This window comes from Lonchura striata, chromosome 10, assembly GCF_050655825.1.
Source record: "Lonchura striata isolate lonStrDom1 chromosome 10, ASM5065582v1, whole genome shotgun sequence".
Lineage (NCBI taxonomy): Eukaryota > Metazoa > Chordata > Aves > Passeriformes > Estrildidae > Lonchura > Lonchura striata.
The window spans coordinates 22,783,421-22,804,207 of NC_140712.1; the positions used below are offsets into that span (position 1 = coordinate 22,783,421).

General features: G+C 48.4%; 1 protein-coding gene across 2 annotated transcripts in view; it reads right to left on the minus strand.

Annotated features, from left to right (window-relative positions):
- IGDCC4 (immunoglobulin superfamily DCC subclass member 4) overlaps window positions 1-20,787 on the minus strand; it is an 87,759-nt gene that overhangs the window by 20,217 nt on the left and 46,755 nt on the right. Inside the window, exons 5-11 of one of the 2 annotated variants that reach the window (XM_021552575.3) lie at window positions 9,311-9,445; window positions 6,655-6,810; window positions 5,715-6,125; window positions 4,852-5,016; window positions 3,720-3,857; window positions 2,122-2,292; window positions 1,308-1,541 (exon numbers count right to left, since the gene is read on the minus strand). In XM_021552575.3, the coding sequence (XP_021408250.3) occupies window positions 1,308-1,541; window positions 2,122-2,292; window positions 3,720-3,857; window positions 4,852-5,016; window positions 5,715-6,125; window positions 6,655-6,810; window positions 9,311-9,445 (1,410 nt within the window). Of the gene's footprint in view, window positions 1-1,307; window positions 1,542-2,121; window positions 2,296-3,719; window positions 3,858-4,851; window positions 5,017-5,714; window positions 6,126-6,654; window positions 6,811-9,310; window positions 9,446-20,787 lie in introns of both variants that reach the window. The other variant, XM_021552574.3, reaches the window with a different exon arrangement.

The following is a 20,787-nucleotide window of genomic DNA, read 5'->3' on the forward strand; positions in this document are numbered from 1 at the left end:
GCCCCTCCCTTCCTCAGCACAGCCAGATTCCTGACCCTTCCTTTACTGTGCGTGTGCAGGAGCACATCATTCAACAGCACAAGGGGAGCAGAGGGAACGTCCTGGGCTGGGAGAAACCCGAGCCTGCGCTCCCGACACAGGGATAGCCAATACACAGCCGCCAGATCATACGGAAACCATCAGGGCTTGACGGATGCCCAAATTCAAGGAAGTAATTACAGAAGAACAAGCAGCCTTCTCAGCATCATCGTGCCAGAGCATTTGGAACCAATTCAGCCCACTCCCAGCCCCTGCACCAACTGACTTGCCAGTGGTTGGAGCAGCACGTGATGATGTTCACATGTGGTTTCCTCTGCACAATAATTACAGACCTATATTCTTCAGAGAAACTCATCACTGTTACCACTCTCAATGGCAAGATGGCTGTGACAGAGCTGGAAACTCCACTTAGAGATGGCACAAACAGTCCTTCCAGGTGCTGCAGCCTGACCTTTACACTATGCATAATATATATGCTACAAGTGTACGATGAACCAGCACAACAGACATGCACCCTACAGTCTCCACTCACTGGGCAGTAACAGGGTGAAGCATAAAGTGGGGGATGGAAGAACTCTAGGAAGCAGAAAGCCTCTTTCAAGGGTGCATCTGCCACGACTCTCCATCCTGTATCAATAAGCAAATCAATTAATTAATACAAACAGATGTTAGGAACACAACCCCTTGTGGGAAATGCCAAGCACAGTGAGCCAGGCAGGCAGGTCTCACTGCTGCTCAGATCTTCTCCAGTCATGGACACTCACTCTTCCATCCCTCTTCCCTTAGTGGGAGGTGGAGGAGAATACTGGGCTAAAATTAGTATGCTGTGAATTATCCCATCTCTGCATTTTAATACAGAGAGATTTCAAACAGCATGCAATTATGGAGCTCCTTAGAAACAGACAGGGAAGGAGAGATAATTGTCCTGACTGGAGATTTCAATCTTGGCACTCTTTATAGTGACACAATAAAAACACTAATTAATTAAGAACCACTTATTAGCATATACAAAGTATATTGGTATCTTGGTTAAAATCCCTGCTAAATTTGCAGTAGAAATTTCTGTGCTTTAAACTCTGCTCAATACAAGCCTCAAGAGCCCCAGTCCAGAAAGGATTTTGGATGATCTTAAAACACCTCAGATGGTCCCGGCCCTATGTATCTCCAGTCATGCAAACAACTCTTGGGAGCATCCTGGGATGCTACAAAGTGCAAGAGACAGGCCCTGGGTTTCCACACCAAGTGGTAGGAAGATGAAGCCAGCTAACCTAGTCGAGTCAGCTCATACTGCTTCACTTTCTTCTTTAGTTTTATGGGTCCTACATCCCAGCTCTCATCTTCAGCACCATCCAAAGGGCTCTCATCACTGGACTCCTCTGGGCCCACCTCTCTGTAGTAGAGCTTGTAGCCAGATATCTGGGCATGGTTTGCTGGGGGCTGCCATGTTATCAGGAGAGACTCCATCTTCGCTCGGACTTTTAATTCTGTTGGGGCAAATGGAACTGGAAAAAGAAGACAAGAGAAAAAGATTGAGCCACATGTCTCCATTTCCCTGGTCTACTGAATCCTCCTGGTCCTCAGTAGTCAGGGAAGAGTGTGAGGAAAAGGCTGTCCTGAGTGGGATGTCTCTACTCCCTAACAGTGGAGAGTGGGACAGTCACACTCTACCACTGACTTTCCCAGCTGGGTGATATAGGAAACAATGATGTCACAAAGCCACTGTGCAGGTTTCTCAGTGTGTTCTGAGATATCACCATCTTTAACCACTGCTGGGGTCTGGCATGGGCTTGGCTCTGTTTGGCAAGATTGTCTATTCGCTCCCAAATGTCATAACACTGGGATCAGGAGTTCTGTTTGTTTTCTTTTTTTTTTTAAGAACTTTCACAGCTGCACATAGAGGGTGCAAAGTCCCGCTGCCCAGGCAAGCAGTGAGATGTAGAGGGGCTGCTGAGCAGCAAAGGTGAGCACTTTGGTCTGACCAAAACCAATGGCTGTAATTCCCAAAGGAAAGCAAATATCTCTGAAAATCCCTAAAGCTCCCCACACCCTATCCCAAACCCCAGGTACTCCCCAGTCTCCTACCATGTGTCTGGTTGTCTCTGTCAGGAGTCCGATGCTGGGTCCACTCGGAAGGGGCCCCATATCCCACACTGGTGCTGGCTGCGATCCGAACTTTGTACACTTTGTTGGGATGGAGTGAGTACAGGGTGATCTGGGTCTCATTTCCACCCACTTCGATGGAGGTGACCTGATCTGCTGGAACCAAGGGGACACCACTGAAAACAGGGATTTCCCAGCCAAAGGGAAGTACAGCTGAGCAGCCACAAGCCTTGTTACCCCCTCGTGGTCTGCACACCCTGGGCTGGCTTGGCTGTGCTCAGAGCAGTTTTATGCCACCAGAAAAAAACTGTAAGGTTGGGCAGAGCTGATATTCTGACTGACAACTCCCTTCATTACATTCTGAATTGCAAGCTGCCTTTAGCACCACAGAGCCTGCCCAGAGGGAGCTGTCAGAAACCTTGCTCTGATGATGTGATGGTGGAACATGAACACAGCTAATGGGAGCTGATGGCATGTTCCAATGTTTCTCACTGCTGTATTTAAACCCTCACCTTAATGTGAACCAGAACTGTCCAGCAGCCCTGCTTGCTGCAAAATTCACACCCTCATCCACACCTGACAGAGGTTTTACTGCTCCCTCTTCAGCCCACCCAAGCTCATAAGGGACGTAACAGGAAATTTAAACTGAGAATAGCCTGGGATTTTCACCATATCAGCTAACTGGTTTTGCTGAAGATTCATGTTTAGAGTACACAAAGGTCTTGATTTTAACTTCCTTTGCCGTTAACTCAGCCAGGAGCACTGTCCCTGCTATGTAACAGCATACTGCTGAGTGTGATCCCTGGACTACAAGTGTTTCCAAGGTTTTATGGTGCCACTGAGCCATGTGCAGGCTCAAGGCAAAAGAACCAGAGCCAGGAATCACAGCACAGACTACTGAGCCAATTCAAAGACATGGGAACATGTCCAGCACCTCATCACACTCACCATCCTTCTCTCAGGAAGAATCATGACCCTGGTAAGTGAGAAGCTGCAGAGATTTGACAGTTTTAAGAGCAAATACCCAGAAGGATTTGCAAAGCAAGCACACATGGAATTGGAACAGCCACATCCAGCAAACATAAATGTTACCATCCCTGCTGAACCCTGCTTAGTGTGCCTGACAATGTAAATAAAATCAGATAAAACTCGGAATAGAGCAACACAACCTGGACAGGGTATTTAGGGTTTTTTCCTACAAGGATCACTTTGATTGAACTCCATTTTAAGGAAATTGAAAGCATTTACTCCTCTTCCCCAAGCAGCATAAAGCTCTTTCCCCAAAACACAGTGCAGACGGCAGTGAAGGGCTACTCATGCAGACACTTCTGGGACAGCACAAACATGGGTCAGGCCATTCTCCTGGGGACACAGCTCCTCCACAATCACACAGAAAGGCACCTCGAGGTGGTGTGAAGTAGCACTGCCATAACCACCAGACAGAGCCAGGCTATGTAAGGGTTCTCCTCCCTTGGGTAAAACGGGTCCCTATTTCAGCTTTGCACCACCTGCCCTTCACATCACAGACTGTTAACATCACTGGAGCAGTCAACACAACCCCCAAATGGTGTTTCCCTCACCTTCCTTGAGGGTGCAGTAGTCGATCTTGTACTTGGTTATCTTGCCATTACTCAGCTCAGGAGGAGGAGGCAGCCACGTCACACGGATGTCACCAGGAGTCATGCTTGACAGGGACAGCTGAGGGGCTGCACTGGGAACTGGGTAAACAACCAAGAAAAGTCAGCAAAGACCAGAGCAACACCTCAACACATCTCTGCCAGCTCTCTGAGCTGGTTGGAGGCCACTGCCTTGTCTCTACCACAGCCACTGGTGATTTGGTGTCTGTCCTGCAGGAACCAACACACCACAGTCCTTTGGGGGTGTCTGGGAGGGGAGATGCTTGGCTGCTCCACTTCCAGGCTGACCAGAGCCTGCTGGCCCCAGCCACACTGCTCCCAGGGACCCGGGTCCAGGGCAAACTGGGCAGGGTGGCATACACCAACTCTCAGCTTGTGCTGTACTGTAGAGCATGAAGGAGACACAAAACCAAATGGCTCACAGATCCAAACTGCAGCCTGGGAATCCTCATTCCCTTGAGAACCACAGCTCTGGGCTGCAGGCAGCTTTCATGCTTTCAGCTCAGCCTTTCAGGCTTCAGACACACATGGGACCACGCAGGTCACCATGTCAGGAGTATTAAAAGCACATAATGCACATGAGGTCTGCCAAAACTATCTCTGCTTGCCTCTGTCCTGCAGCCTGTTGAAAGCTGTGCATGGCCTCCCGTTGGGCAGCTGTGCTTCTGGCACTCTGCCTTTACTGCTCACAAAATGCTATGTGATAAATGGTAAAATCAACACAAACTACTGGCTCTTAAGGGGTCTGACCTCAAGGCTCCTCCCACCCCTACAAATTGCAATAGATATTTCTTCTGAGCTGAAATCCAGTTTGGCCCAGAATGAAGCTTAGAGCAATATCACATGGGTTAGGTGAAAGCCCTTAGGAGCTGCCTGCAATTCCCAAAGGATTCTCATGGGCCTCACCATCAGCCAGGGTACTTTCATACCCTTCATCACCCAAGCTGATGAGGAGACTAGGGTGCAGGTTTAGGTTTCCAGGAGCTGCTACCACTCTCTGTAGCACATTCAGTGCTCACCATGAACCAGATCAAGAACATTTCCTAGGCACCAGTACCCATCTAATTCAACGCACCATCCTCCAGGGTCTGGACGACGATGGAAGAGGATGTCCGGCTGGCTCCGAGCTGGGAATATGCAACCACATAGAAGACATAGTTGGTGTTTGGTTCCAGATCCTTGACTTGCAGCTCAGTTGTGTCGTTATTGACAGCAAACTGGTATTCCACATTATCTGTTCCTAGAGCCAAGGAAACACTGATCAGCAGGTCAGTGAACTGCCAAGATACTCCTGAAAAAATCACTTAATTCACAAGGTCGACAGACTAAATCCACTTCAAAAATCACTGTATCTTTTCCAGTTTCCCCAGCACCTGCACAGCCTCATCTCTTATGTGAGTTTTTTGGGCAGAAATTCCAATGCCTCAACATTAATGTCTCCATTTAGACTCAAACTCCTTAATCCAAGCTGAAGCAGCTGCAGTTACCAGTTTAATTTTCAGAAGAGCTCTGGCAACAGTTCAGCAGGAGCATTGGCTTGCTGGCTGTTTGGGAAGACAGACCCCAAGACAGCCAGTGCCGCACTTCAGATTCTGGGTGTGGATAATCTAGTGATTGCCCAACACAATGCAGCTAGTTGATATCACTGTTAGCAATCACACTCTTTGCATACAAAATCATTATGTATAAAATCAGCAGTGCCTGGTGCCATAGAATCCAGACAACTCAGCTGTGTGGACATGCTACTGCCAATCAAGAAGTTAGAATATGTTGGCTAATGTACAGGCACTGTCGCCGTCTGATACTGACTCCAGGAGAAAATTCCTTTACCTGAAAGGAAAAGGGAATTGCCTGACACTTGTGACTAGCTGGGGAAGAAGGTCAGCCTGTGCCTTGTAGCTTTGACAGAGCTGTGCTGCCTAGGGAGGTGACACCTACCCACAGCCCGCTGGTAGTGCAAGGAGAAGCCGATGATCTGCTCGCTGTTGTGCTCCGGCCGCTCCCAGGACACGAGGACGGTGGTGCTGGAGAGGGACACGGCTGAGACCTTCTTGGGAGCGCTGGGCAAACCCTCCCGCACGATCACCGAGAGCTTGGCAGTGGCACAGGCCATGCCCAGGCTGTTCTCAGCCACACACTGGTAGTAGCCAGCATCCTCCAGGCCGATCTGGTTGATGACGAGGGTGCCGCTGCTCTGCACCTTCACGCGCCCGTTGGAGAGAATGGGCTCCCCGTTCTTCAGCCAGTGGATGGTGGGGACTGGCTCTCCCTCTGCCTTGCACACAAACCTGGCTGTGCTGGCTCGGGTGCGGGAGATGGTTTCAGGGGCCTGGGAGATGCTGGGAGTAGCTGGGAGGAGAGAGAAAAAATTAATGCAGGAAGGAGGAGGAAAAGATAGCAAAGCAAATCCCTTCTCCTCCCAACTCGGTGCTATGTTTTATTCAGTAGCAGCTTTGCTTACAAGATGGGATTTGCCAGGCAGACTCTAGAGGCTTAATTTAGACTGTGTCCAAAAGGAAAAATAAATTCTGTATCAATCATGTGCTGCATTCCCTGATCCTAGGCTGCTCTCCCTGCTGGCTTCCAGGATACTGAAAGTTAATTGCTGATAGAGATTTCCAACGGGGAGCCCTGGAGAACAAGAATAAGGCATAAAACGGTTCAGTAAATACCAGGAACTAAACCCCAAATTAAAGAGGAGACACTCCCACTGAGAGCAATCCCAGCTCAAGCTTCCTGGCTCTAACCTGGCTCCCATTTTACCCAGCACAGGCCACAAAGGCCACAAACCCTTGGGGATCTCCTGGATTTTGATTCATGCAACCCACAGCAAGCAGGTCAGCATTTGTACCTGAGAATTTGCCTGCTCTCTACTCACCGAGGATGCGGAGCTCAGCTGCGGCGGTAACGAACTGCCGGGTTTGGGGTTTGTTGGCTCGGCAGACGTACACCCCGGAGTGATGGGGCTGGCTGGAAGGAATGAGGAGATTTGTCCGGCCCAGCACAATCACATCTGTGGAAATGGACTTTCCATCTGCAGGAAGAAATGTGCACAAACATGGGAAGGAGCTCTAGGCTGCCCTTTATGAGGGCTTGTAAGCAATGCCAGGATCACAGCTGGGGAGTGGAGAGACCCCCAAACCACAGCACAGACAAGATTCCTGCCGGGACACTCCTCAGTGCTTGGCAGCCAGCTCAAGTCAACATTGCCTCAAGGTTTAGTTTAGCCTGTAATAATCCAAAAAGTTCTGATTTGGATCAAAACAGTCTCTGATGCCTAGGGTGTGCCTGCAATGAGAGCCCTAGAAATAGCCCATTCAAGGGAAAGCTGTGCTAACACACGGTTTGGAAAAGCTGCTGGATGTGCCTGCTGACCCCTATCATGAGCACAGGCACTCATTCATGCAATGTCAGCAAGACTATTGAATCACTGACAGCTCAGGGGCTTCTCCTCCTCCTCTGTGTCCTGGATGTGAACCCAAATTTACTGAGATTCCTGATCCATTCCTTGTTCACAGCTTGGCTGTGAGGTGTCAGAAAGACACCTGGTGCTCCCTGGGACTCTGGTGTTTATGTCAGACATGGGCCATGAGTTGCGTTCTCCTCATTCTCCAGGCTGGGTGCTCAGGACTGCTGAGTAGGGAAGGAGGAAAGGGCAGCTCCGTATCACCGGCCAGAAGCTAAGATGTCCTTCTACAACTTCAAGTAGCCCTGGGTTCCTCAGCATCACAGACAGGGCAGAGGCTGGTGCTGGGCACTTCATATTCTCAGCATCACTCTGAGGTGAGTAACTCAGGGATATGGCATTGGTACCTCTGAGAGTGTGTGGGAGACAAAGCCAAGAGCTGGGGACAAGCTGAGGAAAGGCTTGGATGGGAGGTCTGGCACAAGTCTACACCCTGGGAGAACCAGCCAGTTTGTGCAGTACCTGTGCACCACCAGACCTTGTTCCTCTCCACCTGCCGAAGCACCTCTTCAGCACTGCCTACCTTTATCTGTCCAGCTTCAGCTGAGCCTGGAGCTCACACAGAACAAACTCCCCATCTCCCCTGTGAATAGCTGCACTGACTTAGCGCTACCAGGGAATGTGGCTGAGAGCAGATCCTCTGTCCCCTCCCTGCATTTTGGGGGTCTTCAGATGGCCTCACAGTTCAGTGGCTGCACACTCAGAGCACACAGTCTGCACATCCCGTTTGCACTGGAGCGGTTGGTTGGAAAACTGACTCCAGATGGTAGCAATTAGCTGACACCACCAAGGCTGGCAAGAGCCAAACTGGAAACCTGGAGGTATATCCTTGGTATTCCCCACATGACTTATGGTCCAGTAACTCAGCCTGCTCCTTAATGAAGGCTTGGAAATAAACTTGTGTAACTCAGAATGACCTGTACTGTTACTCCATCTTTTTAAATTGAAGAGTCCACACAAGGAAGGAGAATGGGACCAAGAAAGCACTTGAAAATAGAGCATGGAAAGAACTGGTTCACCAATTCTTGCCCCTCCACTCTTGTCTTCCTTCCTTACGAAAAACTCTCATAATGATAATTAACTCTAATATTATCTACTTTACCATGGGCATCAGCAGCTCTCAGTAAAACAGTAAGTGATCTAGCATGGGAATGCTGAGCATTCGTAATTGTAAAGTGCATGGGATAAACTAAAAACATTTCTGCCATAACATTTAAGCCTTGCTCACTTGATTTCTGAAGTGGTATCCTCTGAGGGTTTTTTTGCTCCTTTTTTGTGGAGAAAAGTAAATATTTTTATATGCTAAAATCACCGCCTGCGGACAAATCTGGGCTGAAAACCAACCACAATAAATGGTTACAGGGGAGAGGAGTCTTAAATCATGACCTGGATTTATGAAAATGACTGAGAGCCTTTTCTAGGGGAGAATCAACCTCTTAGCTGAGAATATCTTCAGTCAGAGCCTTTGAAACACATCTGATGGATGTGACTCTCAGTGAAGTGACACTGGCATCCAACTCATGACTTTGGCTATCAGCCCTGGGTAACATCTGCCAGCCCAGCTCATTCATACACCTCTGATGAGACTTAAGCAGCTCCTCAATCCTACAATTTAACAAAAACCTCCCAGTAACAGTCCTAGTCACTCCAAGGATTAACAGATTTTATCAAGTTTTATAATGCTGCAAGACAATACAAGCTATTTCTCCAGTGCAATGGTAGATTCCACAGAATCCCCTGTGAAGCCTGGGGAGGAGTGGCACCTGACCCCATCTCATGACCTTTACTGCTCCAGGTCCCATGAGAAAGACTAATTTAGATCAAAAGGCATCCAGGCACAGGTCAAACAACTATAAATTGAACTGTGTGCTTTGTAACCTTCAAGATTTAATTAATAATTTCACTTTAGTAAGGACACCCCACACTGCGACACCACCTGTGTCATTAGGTATCGATGTTACAAGCAATCTTCCTGTTCCAGATTTTTCCACTCTTAATAGATTTTCGGACTGTAGTATCCACAGGTTCCTGTGGACAACAGAAATGTAGTCCTGTCCCTCATACTCACCCTGTCGTATCCAGGAGACAAAGGGGGTGGGATCAGCAGCTGCCATACACTCCATCACCACGCTCTCCCCAGCCACCACCGTGGTGTTCTCTGGAGCAGCAACGATGGTGACATCTCCTCCTGCTGCCTGGGAACCTAATGTCAAAAATTTAAAAAAAGTCTGTCCTTCCAAGATGCAAAGTTTCCAGAAAAAAAGAGCATTTAGAGTCCTGGCCCCCTAGCTGCACTTCCCTGGGCAGTCTCATGTGTGGAAATGGCTTGGGCCCAGCTGGGGGAGAAAAACAGGTCTTGCTTTTATCTGACTACAGAATTTTTACTAAAGAAACAAACAATCAACCCAGCAAAATTCACTCTAATCATGAGGGTCCTAATAACAGGATTTCCACATGGAAAACAAGTAGAATTTCAACCCAACACCTTAATGAACTGTTGCTACATGTTGCTTTGTTAGATGAAACAAGACACCACTGTCCTCAAACGGAGCAACACTATCACTCACCCTTCACCAAGGCACTGGAGCAGCTCAGAAAGAATCCAGTCACTTGGCTAAAGAAATTCTAATAGCCAGATGCTGGATTGTAAACTGCAATGCAGAGAGGTCATGGCTGCGTCCTGGCCTTCACCTGACAGCAGAAAAACTGATCAATCACCCCACATCTGGAGGAGACAGTGCTGTGTAGCTTGTACGTGCACAGACCAAGAGCCAACACTTAAATCAAGCAAGGTTTACAGGAAGGTCTCTGGGCTGCATTGCACAGTGCCTTGAGAGTGGGATGGGGATATTCTGCTTGAAATGAACCTTCTGCCTGTGCCTGCCCACTGCTGAGCAGAGGTTAAGGGAAGGTTAAGGAAATGCCTTTGCAGCGGCCAAATTTCTGTTGTCAGATGAAAACAACCGGAGCAGTCGTGAGCAGACCAGAGTGTTCATGACCCTCACCAGTTCCTCCAGCTCTCTCAAATACCTCTAACTCTAGGGGACACTTTTGTTGTTGTCCTCATGAAGGGAGAAATAACTGTAGAGGAGTCACGTAGTACCAGTAACACTTAGGTGTGCAATGAAAGTTATTGGCAGCAGGTATCAAACAAATAAAAGCAGGACCTTTCTGAACTCCGTGTATCAAGACGCTGCAGAGTTCAAAACCCAAGACATTCAGACATGCTCAAAAAGGACACATTTACCAGGACTGTTAAATATGGTCTCATTACAGTCCCCAAAATGTTCCTGGCTGCTGGGACACTCTGACTGGGACTCTGATTGTTAGATGCTGAGGGAGATGTCCAAGAAAAGCACCATATCCTCCCTGCTCAGTTTCTTTACATGTTGTCCTCTAGCACCTGCTCTGGTCACTTCTGGAGACCCTCACTGGCCATTCATGAAGCATCCAAACAATTCACCCATATGTGAATTCCTTGGGGATACAAACCAGTGGAGCTTCAGCCCCACACACAGAGCTGCCTCCACGGCAGGAGGCCCACACAGGGCTGCACTGAATGTGCTGTGCTCAGCCCAGCCCCAGGCTCGGTGCCAGTCAATCTAAGCAGGGCAGTCTTGCCAAAGCATTGGTTCCACGCTGAAATGTTCTCGCAGTCCATACGTGCGTGAAAGGGATTTCCATCTCTAGAATTACATGAGCACAGTCAAAAGGAGCCAGCAGAATCCTGAGGCACCAAGGGAAACTGGGAGTGAGCAGGAGCCAGTGCTTGTCCAGCAGATGGAAGCAGAGACCAAGGAGCGCCCACAGTGCCTGACCTGGGGCAGTGGCCGGACCACATCCCAGCCCTGGGCAAACTCCAGCAGGAGGAGCTGCCCTGGGGCAGGGAACAGCCAAGCCAGCTGTCGTCCTTCCAGCAGAATGAGTACCCTACACAGAGAGGTTGCTGTGGACAGGCAAACCTAGTCTCCTTCTGGGCTGGCCTGGGCTTTGCTCCATCACGTCCATTGCTGCTCCCATCGCCCACATCCACAGACACCTTCAGCCTCACAGCCAGCACACCTGGCTGCAGCAGGACAACTTGGGGGACAGCACAGGGACAGGAAGAAAACTCAGCAGATATGGATTCTGAGAAGTCACTGACAATCAGATCAAAATCCTGGTCACTCTGAACTACTGAGAGAGAAAATGGGCTTAATGCAAAAACTGACACAAGAGCTTCCACCCCAGATACATAAACTCAAGGATCAGAGAAACTCAAGGCTTTCTGCAACAGCAGCTTTCTTTTAACTCCAGCTCTAGTTCAACAAAGTTCTAAAATCCACAAGATATCATTAGTCCTGCACAAGAACTGAGCACAGGGACTTCAGTGGGGCCCAGTTTGATGGGTGAGGCTGCTCTGCACATTGTTAATACAAGGTCTCTACCCCATACAGCACATAGGGATGAGGCAACATCGGAGAAAGAACAAGGAGAAGGAGATTTCGAGCCAAGATTTGGAAGAAAACACATGAAAGATCATCAGAAACAAAGGCAAAGGGTTTACAGCAGCCATTGCAGGGAAGGTCACCGTGCTGGAAAGACACTGGAGAACCCAATCAGTTGTGATGAGTGAGCTGGGGAAAGCAGTGCAAAGGAGCCAGGTGAGGAACTGCTCTGTGCTTAGCAGGGCTGGATGTGGTCACACATCTCCACATAGCCTAGGCTCAGGCTCAGCTCACCCTGCACAGGGCTCAGAGGGCTCAGTGAGCCTAATCTGCTCACCCTGGACACCAATCACTCCCTGCAGGGCCACTGCAGCTTCTGATGAAAAGGAGCAGGGCAGCAGCTGACACCATATATCCTGGGAGCAGGAATATCCATGGTAGGATGTCCATCCTACCCTGGGAGTGAGATTCTTTACCCAACACCACCGGCTACCACGCACCTGCTGGGCAGGACATGGCTGAGGCATGTCTGTGTGCAAAAAGCTGTCTTTTTCTGCACTACTGGGGGAAAAAATAAATCTAGAGTTAAAAAAAAAAAAATAACACCGGCCAGATGGTAATATATTCCCTGACAGATTTCCAAGCAGCTTTCTCTACCAAGCTTAGAGAAAGAAAGAAAGCTGCTCAAACCTGACTGAAACACTCATCTGTTCCATCAGGTACATGGCCCCAGGTGTTGACTGGCAAAGCCAATTTACAGGTTATAGAAGCTTCACCTGAAAGCACTTGTCCTGTATCACTTGGTCCCTGACAGCTGCCTGGTAGTGCTGTCAGTCACTAGGAGAGGGGTTTTACCTCAGTTTCAGCCTTAAAAAGCTATTGGGAAATTTATTAGTGCAGGCCCCATATCTGATTATTACTGAAAATTATATTACAAACATAAACAGTTCTGTTTGCTTTCTCAGTGCATTCCTGGGTGTGTGCATGGATGAATGCCCCTTACACTTCTTGCACACACAAACACATTTCTCTCCAGCTTTGTATTCCATTGTGGGTGTCTCAGAGCAAGTCCACAAGTCAAGTTTCTCTTTAAACTGAGCCACTTTGGAGCACATTTTCCCCTTGCCACCTCTCTAGGCTGGTTGGACACAATGGATTGCAAGTTCACCCCTACAAACTGCTTCAGTGAGGAGTTCCCAAGAACAGTACTCAGCTAACCAGGGAAACTTCCACACAGGGGATTCCAACATGCATCCAAGAGTAAAACCAACGTGAGGCTTTTTGTCTCCACTGCCATTAAGACAATTTCAGGTCAAGAGGGAATATTGTCAGAACAAAAGCAAAAAAAGAGCTGCAGTTTCCAAGACATCTTTCACTGCCTGAACAAAACAGGTCACTGAATGCACCTGCGCCATGCTGGCTGCTCTGGGGCATTAAAAGCTTTCATAGAGCTGCTATTTAAAACTTGGGCTTTGAGATTTCTCCCCCTCTGCCAGCTTTGTTTTGTCTCTCCAAGCAGCAGAGCTGCTCCAGGCAAAAGCTTTGCACAGCCCAAGGCACAACCCATGGATTCACATCAAAACTCTCCATCACTGAGGCCTTTGTGGACTTTCTGCCCTTCTGAATCAGATGGATCAATTTTACTCTTTTCACATAGCGGGTGCCAGGAATGGCTCTGAAATCACTGTGAGTAGTGAACAGAACTGAGGGAAATCTTAAGGGCACTGAAAGAGTTTGAGAAGGGAGCTCTCTTCCTTCACACTTTGTTAACTCAACTCCTGCACAGGGAGACAACAGAGGTGCTACCACAGACCAAGAGCCCAAACTTACTGATCAGCTGCAAAAACATTTCAAAATATTGCCTGCAGTTTACTGTTTCCAAATGACTCACTACAGAGGACTTCTCAGTTTGTGTTTTTCTACTTTCCTGTCACGAGACAGAGGAGTCAGGCCAAACCTGGGTATCCACTTTGTTGTACCACTGCTCTCACCAGCAACCCTCAGTGCCTGGAGCTGTGTTTAAGACAGGCACAGAGGAAATATAACAAAGCATTTATGATGATGTGTGTTATAAATCAAAAAGGAGGTGGGGAGGGGAGCACAGGGAACCTGTGAGTGAGTGGCCAGACACACTTCAGCACACTCCAATTGTGTCATTTCACAGTGAAAGTGAACTCTGAGCAGGGGTGTCAAGGGAGGCACCAAGGGGAGTGATTGGGACAAAGCTCAAAATGTTTATTTGAGTTTATGGCTTGAGTTATAATATCTAGCAGTGATTTCAATCTCCAAGAGTTCATAACTTGGCTCTGCTTTTAATGCATCCATAATTCAAGAGCGATCCTCTCCCGCCTCCCTGCTCTTGTTAGTGCAGAGTATCAGCAAAAAATTCAGACAGTGCAACAGGAGGAAAATGCTTTTTGTTCAGCCAATTTGTGATGGTCGTTTGCAGTGACAAGAGGATGACTTCTTGGATGGGAACTAACACCTCTCTCCTGATTCCACGAACACTCTGCCTTGGCTAAAGTGCTGGAAGGTTAAACATGACTTGCATGGCGACACATTCAGCTCTCAGCTGTCAGCAGGTCAAGATTTGGAGATCTCTGACAATCAAGCAATAATCTTCTGTTCTGCGAACTTTCTCACCCTCTCTGGAGGAGGAGCATGAAACCTTATTCATCCCTGTGAGCCTCCTCCGGGAATAGATCCTAGCACTGAGCAGCTGTTCATTAGAGAAAGTCAATGCTGTCACTGCTGTTATTCTGCAGACAATAAAGGAGCAAATTACCCATTGCAAAGCACACACCTTCAAAAATGTGGGTGCTGTGTTTGCAGAGCATGCCCTACTCCCACTCCCCAGCTCTCTCTTCCTGAAAAACTCACACACCTCCTGGACTGCTAGGGAAGAAGCTGACAGCAACTGTGCAGGAGAAAAACATCAGCCAGACCTGCCCTTCTCCTCCCTTTACACTGCCATGGAAATTTATCTGTAATTTATTTCTACTTCAGGACAGGATAACTAGCATGTAAAATCTCTCAGCAAGATTCTTGCCCAGTTGTATCCAAACACACAGAATATTTGCTTTTGGGGCAATATAAACAATGTCAGATCTCACACCTGAGCATGCTTAGCAATAGGCATTTCTTCTTTTATAACTGTTCTTACCCGAAAATGGCAAGGCACGGCTTTGTGAACAGGAAAGCAAAAAAAAACTGGCACAAGGGAGTTTTCATAAGTGACTAGAGAAGGTGAGTGTTGCCCTTTTAACACCCTAAATCCGGTGTTCCCAAATGTCTTAAAAACTGCCTCCTCTTATCCCCAAATGCAAGCACATATCCTTTCTGAAACTTACCATTTACTTTTTGGGGTTTTTCTCCCACCTTTGCTGTATCAGTGCCTGTGGCACTTTGGATCCAAGTTTTCCTGTCATTGAAGGATGGGATGACTTTTGGTTACAAGATTATGGACTCAATTCCCCAACTTTAGTGCTCTCAGAACTCCTGCTCTGCAGCCTTTGGTCCCCAAGCCTTGCAGGATCCTTTAGGTGTGTGCCTCAGCAGAAACCACAGCACAGACAGTGCTTTGGTACTGGGAATACAGAGGTTGTCCCAGTACAATGTGTCAGCACCCAGTGCTCGTAGAAATGTTCCTTTCCCTTCACTTCCCAGGCACCTGTGGATTGTCTGGGTCAGCACACAAGTCATCCAGGAAGGGAGGCTGAAAAGGAACTTGGCTTCCATGGCTCAGTGTATTGGAGTAACAGGTTATTTCTGCCCAACAATACAGATGAGCTCAATAAATCAGTTTTGTATTGTCTTTTTACCTCATGTCTTCCAAATGTTTTGTAAGCAATTATGCATTTGCCAATGCAAATATTGAACTCAAAAGCTGAACAGGGAAGAATTTATCTCCATGTTTTAAAATGTCTCTCTTACAGAGTCTCTCTTCCTCCTTACTAAGATGGTGCTGCAGCAGAGCAGAGATATATCCTGTCATCTTTAAAGCAGCACACAAAGAAACATGTGGGATTAAAATACAGAAGTTCAGTAATTTTTTAGTGCTATTAAAAGACACAGCACTTGTATCACAAACTACAATCCCAAAATCCCCCAACGAATAAGTCAGCAAACAGATCCTAAAATATATGGTCCAACCTACACATTATAAAACCTGCTCCTCTACTGTTTGCATATACATGAAAAACAAAGAATTTAACAGATTAAATATACTTCTCTGATTAAAAAAAGATGCAGAGAGATTAATTAGTTTTGATGAGCATCCATTTACTATCTGGGTGCACTCTTCAGACCTCCACCTGCCACAACTTCTGGGGTCTCTCCACAGAGTGTGGCAGGAGAAGCTGCTCCAGGAACAGCTTCTTGTTTGGCTTAAGAAACAGCCTGTCCAACATTTTGCCCAGTTCCATGTCTGTGTCTGGAAGCCTGGGAGCACATGGATCCCAGTCCAGACAGGCAAAGGGGCCATCAGGCAGTCCTCTTTCATTCCTCTCAACTTCTTTATACAGCTGACAGATTTCAGCTCAGAAATTAAATCCATTAATGTACTAGCTCAGCCACAAGCTGACACCCTGAACTCTCTGTAACCAGAAGCCCAGGAAGAGTGGCAGGTTTCCAGAAATTGCCTTGGATTTCTAGGGGGGCTCTTCCCCCACTCCCCAAATCCTTGATCCTTCAGGCTGTGGAGTTTTGTACGTCCTGGGTACATTTAGCTCTGCTGCAAAGCAGTCGGAGTGTGCTTTACCCACCACTCCAGCTCTTGTAAAGCTGTCAACATTGGCTCTCTGTTTGCGTACACGCATTTGGAACTGCTCCTCATCACGCCAAGAGGGACAGGAGCCAGCCAGACTGCACGACGCATTCCTGCTCGCTTCCCCAGAGCGCTTGGAAGCGCCTCCATTTGCACCGCTCCGAGCCCGAGCCAGGCAAAATAAACAGGAGGGGCTGTGCCGGCAGCTGCGGCCAGGCGGCCCCACTGCACAGAGCTCTGAGAAATGGGGCTCTTCTGGCTTCTGCCACAGGCCAAAGGCTTGGACACCTCAGGCCTTCAGGCATCTCAATCCTCAGAAGCCTGAAGATACATCACAGAGAGTTTCTGGGAAGCAGAAGCAGCAGCCCATGGAGCCGGAATATGGCAGAGGGAATAGGAAACCCCAGCTCTCAGGGCACAGTGGATGCTGAGACCTAACAGAAAGACTGTGCTGGAGCAACACTGACAATGTCATCATTTTAGATAGTATCTACTGATTAATAAGTCTGTCTTGGCACATTGTCAGAGATTTTTGTGCAAACAAATTCCCTATAAGAAAGTTACTCAGTGTACAGAGGGAGTTGAGCCTCTATATCAGGTGAGAGGCCAACAAGGAGAAGTGAAGAAAGGAGCAGAGATACCTCAGAGTCTTTGTGTGGAGAACAGAGCAGCCTCTCTGCCCTAACCCTAAGATCCAGACAGTTTACGTAGCTCAAGCTGAGCCTTTAAAGCACTGCACACTCCAGCCATTCCCTTGCAGCTGCCAAACCCAGGGACTAGAAAAACAAGGGCTGCAAGAGGCTGTTTTGAAAAGTCACCACTGCAACTGGAACCTCCGTGGTACACCAGGAATGTCCCACGGTTGACAACTGTCAGGACGATGTCCCAGCTTCCGGTCCAGTGGCTCAAGACAGTCTCCCACGGTCTCTGTCACTGACTCACTGTGCTGCTCTGGGTACATCTCTCAGCATCTCTGGGACTCCATCTATTCACAGTTCACAACACAGCTATTCACAGAAGTGAAGGTGCAAAAATAATAGCCAGAGAGCATCAGAAGACCCTTAATAAAAGCCACAGTATCCACAATTTAAATAGAAATGCCTCCCAAATCAGTAAACATGAGATGACCCTGGGGACATAAGCTTGCCAGCCTCTGGGGTTCAGTGGGAACATCCTCATGCCTTTTTAGCCATCATTACACCAGCTCTCCTTGTCATTGTCCTAGGGCAGCACACCAACTTCCAAAATGATACATGAGAAACCTCCAAGAAAAAAAAAAGCTGTAAGCCCTTTTTTCTTTACCTCTTGCAGAAAAATGACACAGAGACATGGTCAACAGAATACCATTCTGGCTCACAAGTAACTCTGAAACTCCTCCTTACTCACCTTGCCTCAGTGACTGGAGCCATTTCACTCCTTGTGCTCTGAGGATGATGCTTCCCAGGGGCTGACACCTATTTCATCAGATCTATTTGCAATTCAGATTTGTAATATCAGATCCATCTGCAATTCAGGCACATCCAGCAAGAGCACAGAGGGATGAGGCTGGAGGCCATCCGCTGTCCTGAGCAGCCTTGAAAAGAAGAACTGTTGGGAAGGGATCTTGCAGAGGGGTCTCCCTGATACCAGGTACACAGAATGCTTCCCGCAAGTGATGCTACGAACACACAACATGCTGAGAGCCCACAGTAACACAGTCTGGCAGCAAACTGAGACTGCCAACTTGGAAGGGAGAGAACTAAAAGCAGATGGATGCATCTGCATTCACTCAGGACAATGCAAATCTGTTTTTCTAGGAAAAGTCCGGAAGAAAAGCTGGCTTTCCATGCGGAAAGAGCATTGCTGATATCCACAGATTCTGTCAAAGCCCTTTGGCTGGACACTTGCTCGATGCCACAGAGAACCCTGATGCAAGACTGTGCATTAAGACAGTGCTTGATAACACCACCTGCCCCTCCTTATCCCATCCTTCCTCTCTCTTCCTGCTCTTCATTCTTGTCCACAATCCACTTGGCATTGCCCCTGGCTGCACCAGAAACAGAGATGGGCAAGAACATCTCTGAAGACAAACTCCCAGCTGTGTTCTGAGCAACCCCTAGCATCCAAGCTATCCAAGCGAGGGCTCAGAGCAGCCCAGCTCTGCTCCTGACTCAGCCTCCCCTGTGACCCAGGCCTACTCCTCCCATTCCTGTTCCTCAGCACCCCTGTAGGTACTGGTGGGTCTTGAAGACAGGGACATCTCTGTCCCATGTCAAAAGTAATGGGATTAGACACCACTATGAGCTTTGCTGTGCCTTCAGACACTTCCCAACATCCTCACTGCAGCTGCTGGACACTGTCAGTGCCAGAGGGCACTACCAGCCCTCAACTTCAGAGAACTTCTGAGGCACAGCTGTAACACCAATGATTAATAATTAACTAGTGTCATCAGGAGCCCAACCACATCAACCTTCCTGTCCTGCAGCCCACTGCAAGCTGCTGACCTAATTATGGTCTCTACTCCTAACTCCATTCCAGCCTCCCCATGCAGGCATAGCCTGTCCCACACCCTCCAGGACAGGCTAGGTGTGATCCCTGTAATGCAGATGTGCCGATGCACCACAGGACTGCACCACCACCAAGGGACTCTGAGGAGAACTGAATTGGACCAACGGACTCTGAGGAGACCTGCTTAAATCCTCCTTCAGTCCAAGCCTTACCAAACACCAGTTATTTCAGGAAGCCTCAAAAGTGCAGCAGACCTGAATTAGTAAGAGATGCATGTGGAGAACACCAGAGGACCACAAACCATGCCTGAATCCAGACATTCCTCATCTGCAGGAGCTGAAGGCAGAGTAACACACGAGCCTGGCCACATCTGACAGCTCTAACATCATGCACAGCTACCACTGCATGTGGATTGGACCAGTTTCCCCTTAGGACCTGGAAACAGCTCACCTATTCCCAGCTGTACATCCCTTGTTCTGCTCTATTATCCTTGACACCTCTGTTGCCACTCACTTCGGTGCCATCCCCGGGCTTAGCTGTTGTGCTTAATGGGAGGTGAGGGCTCTGCATTTTGTATCAAACCCTCTGTCACTGCAGGCTGCTGTAGCTGTCAGGAGTGCAGCATATCATAGCCCCACGGAACTTCACAGACAGCTGAGCTGGAACTCCCCTTGGGCTCCCAGAGCAGTCTGCTGACACTGGAGCTTTCCCTCAGTGATGGGAGGAGTGTGATGCATCTTGGCCCTATAGGAACCCCAGCCAAGCAGAGCTGGGTGGTTGGATGGGTGCCCAACACACATCTGCATCAGCCTTTCACAAGTTTCACCCAGTATCAATGGGCTCAATCCTGTTCCACGTATTCTTGAAACCCACCAGCAATGACAGGCTCAGTAAAGTGAGATGGAGTTAAAGTTTACAGCTTGTTAGGGAGAAGGTCACTTCTAGCTTTGAAGATCTATTTATTAAGCAAGAAGTGTTGTGTACCTCCTCCTTGATCTTGCCATCCTCTGAATTCACACTTGCCATGGCTTGCTTAGCACCTTCTGCCACATGCAGGAGCAACAGCATTTTACAGAATCCATCAGATGCATTATGCAAACAACTTCAGATACCTGCTTCCCAGGAAACCAGAGCTAAGAAACACTCGTAAACAGAGTCCTCATGGCTGAGCTTTTGGGATGTCAAATGTAGAGCAGTTCCCTGCTTAACTGCTAGTGAAGTGAGAGACCAGAAGGCAAAGGAAAACAGAAGGATGCTAAAAGGAGATAGGGAAAAAAGTGACAGTTCTGTGTCCGGCACAGGAGGCACAGCGAACAGGAACATGGCAATTGCAGGCTGGAACTGGGATGTCTCCGTCTCTAGAGGTGATGCATCACTGATTCTGCTTATGCCAACAACTCACAGCAAAAATGCAACTCTGTTATCCCATCCCACACTTTCTCTCCCTACACATTCCCACAACTCATGTGTCCCAGAAGAAGTGTGCCATGCCTGCACACATTTGTATATAGCTCTGCTCCCACAACCACACAGGGCCCTGCTGTCCCTGCAATGGGTTCCTGCTGGAGGAAGGCCACCCTAATCCAGGTGGGACCACCCCTCCACTCTGGTTAACGCTGCCCTTCACTGTTTCTGGCAGCACACACAGGGTCAATGCCCAGCTGCAGTCAGGGAGGTCAGCCCAGAGCACCACTGACCCAAATCCAAAGTTCCCTGTCCCCTGGCTGCCCGGTACCTGTGTTGGAAGCCGCGAGGGGAGCAGAGCACGTGGCCAGGGCTCAGGCTGAGTGCCAAGCCAGCATCCAGCACGTCATTCGCACATGCAGGGACTGAAAATCCACTTGTGGTAACGGCACGTCTGTTTCT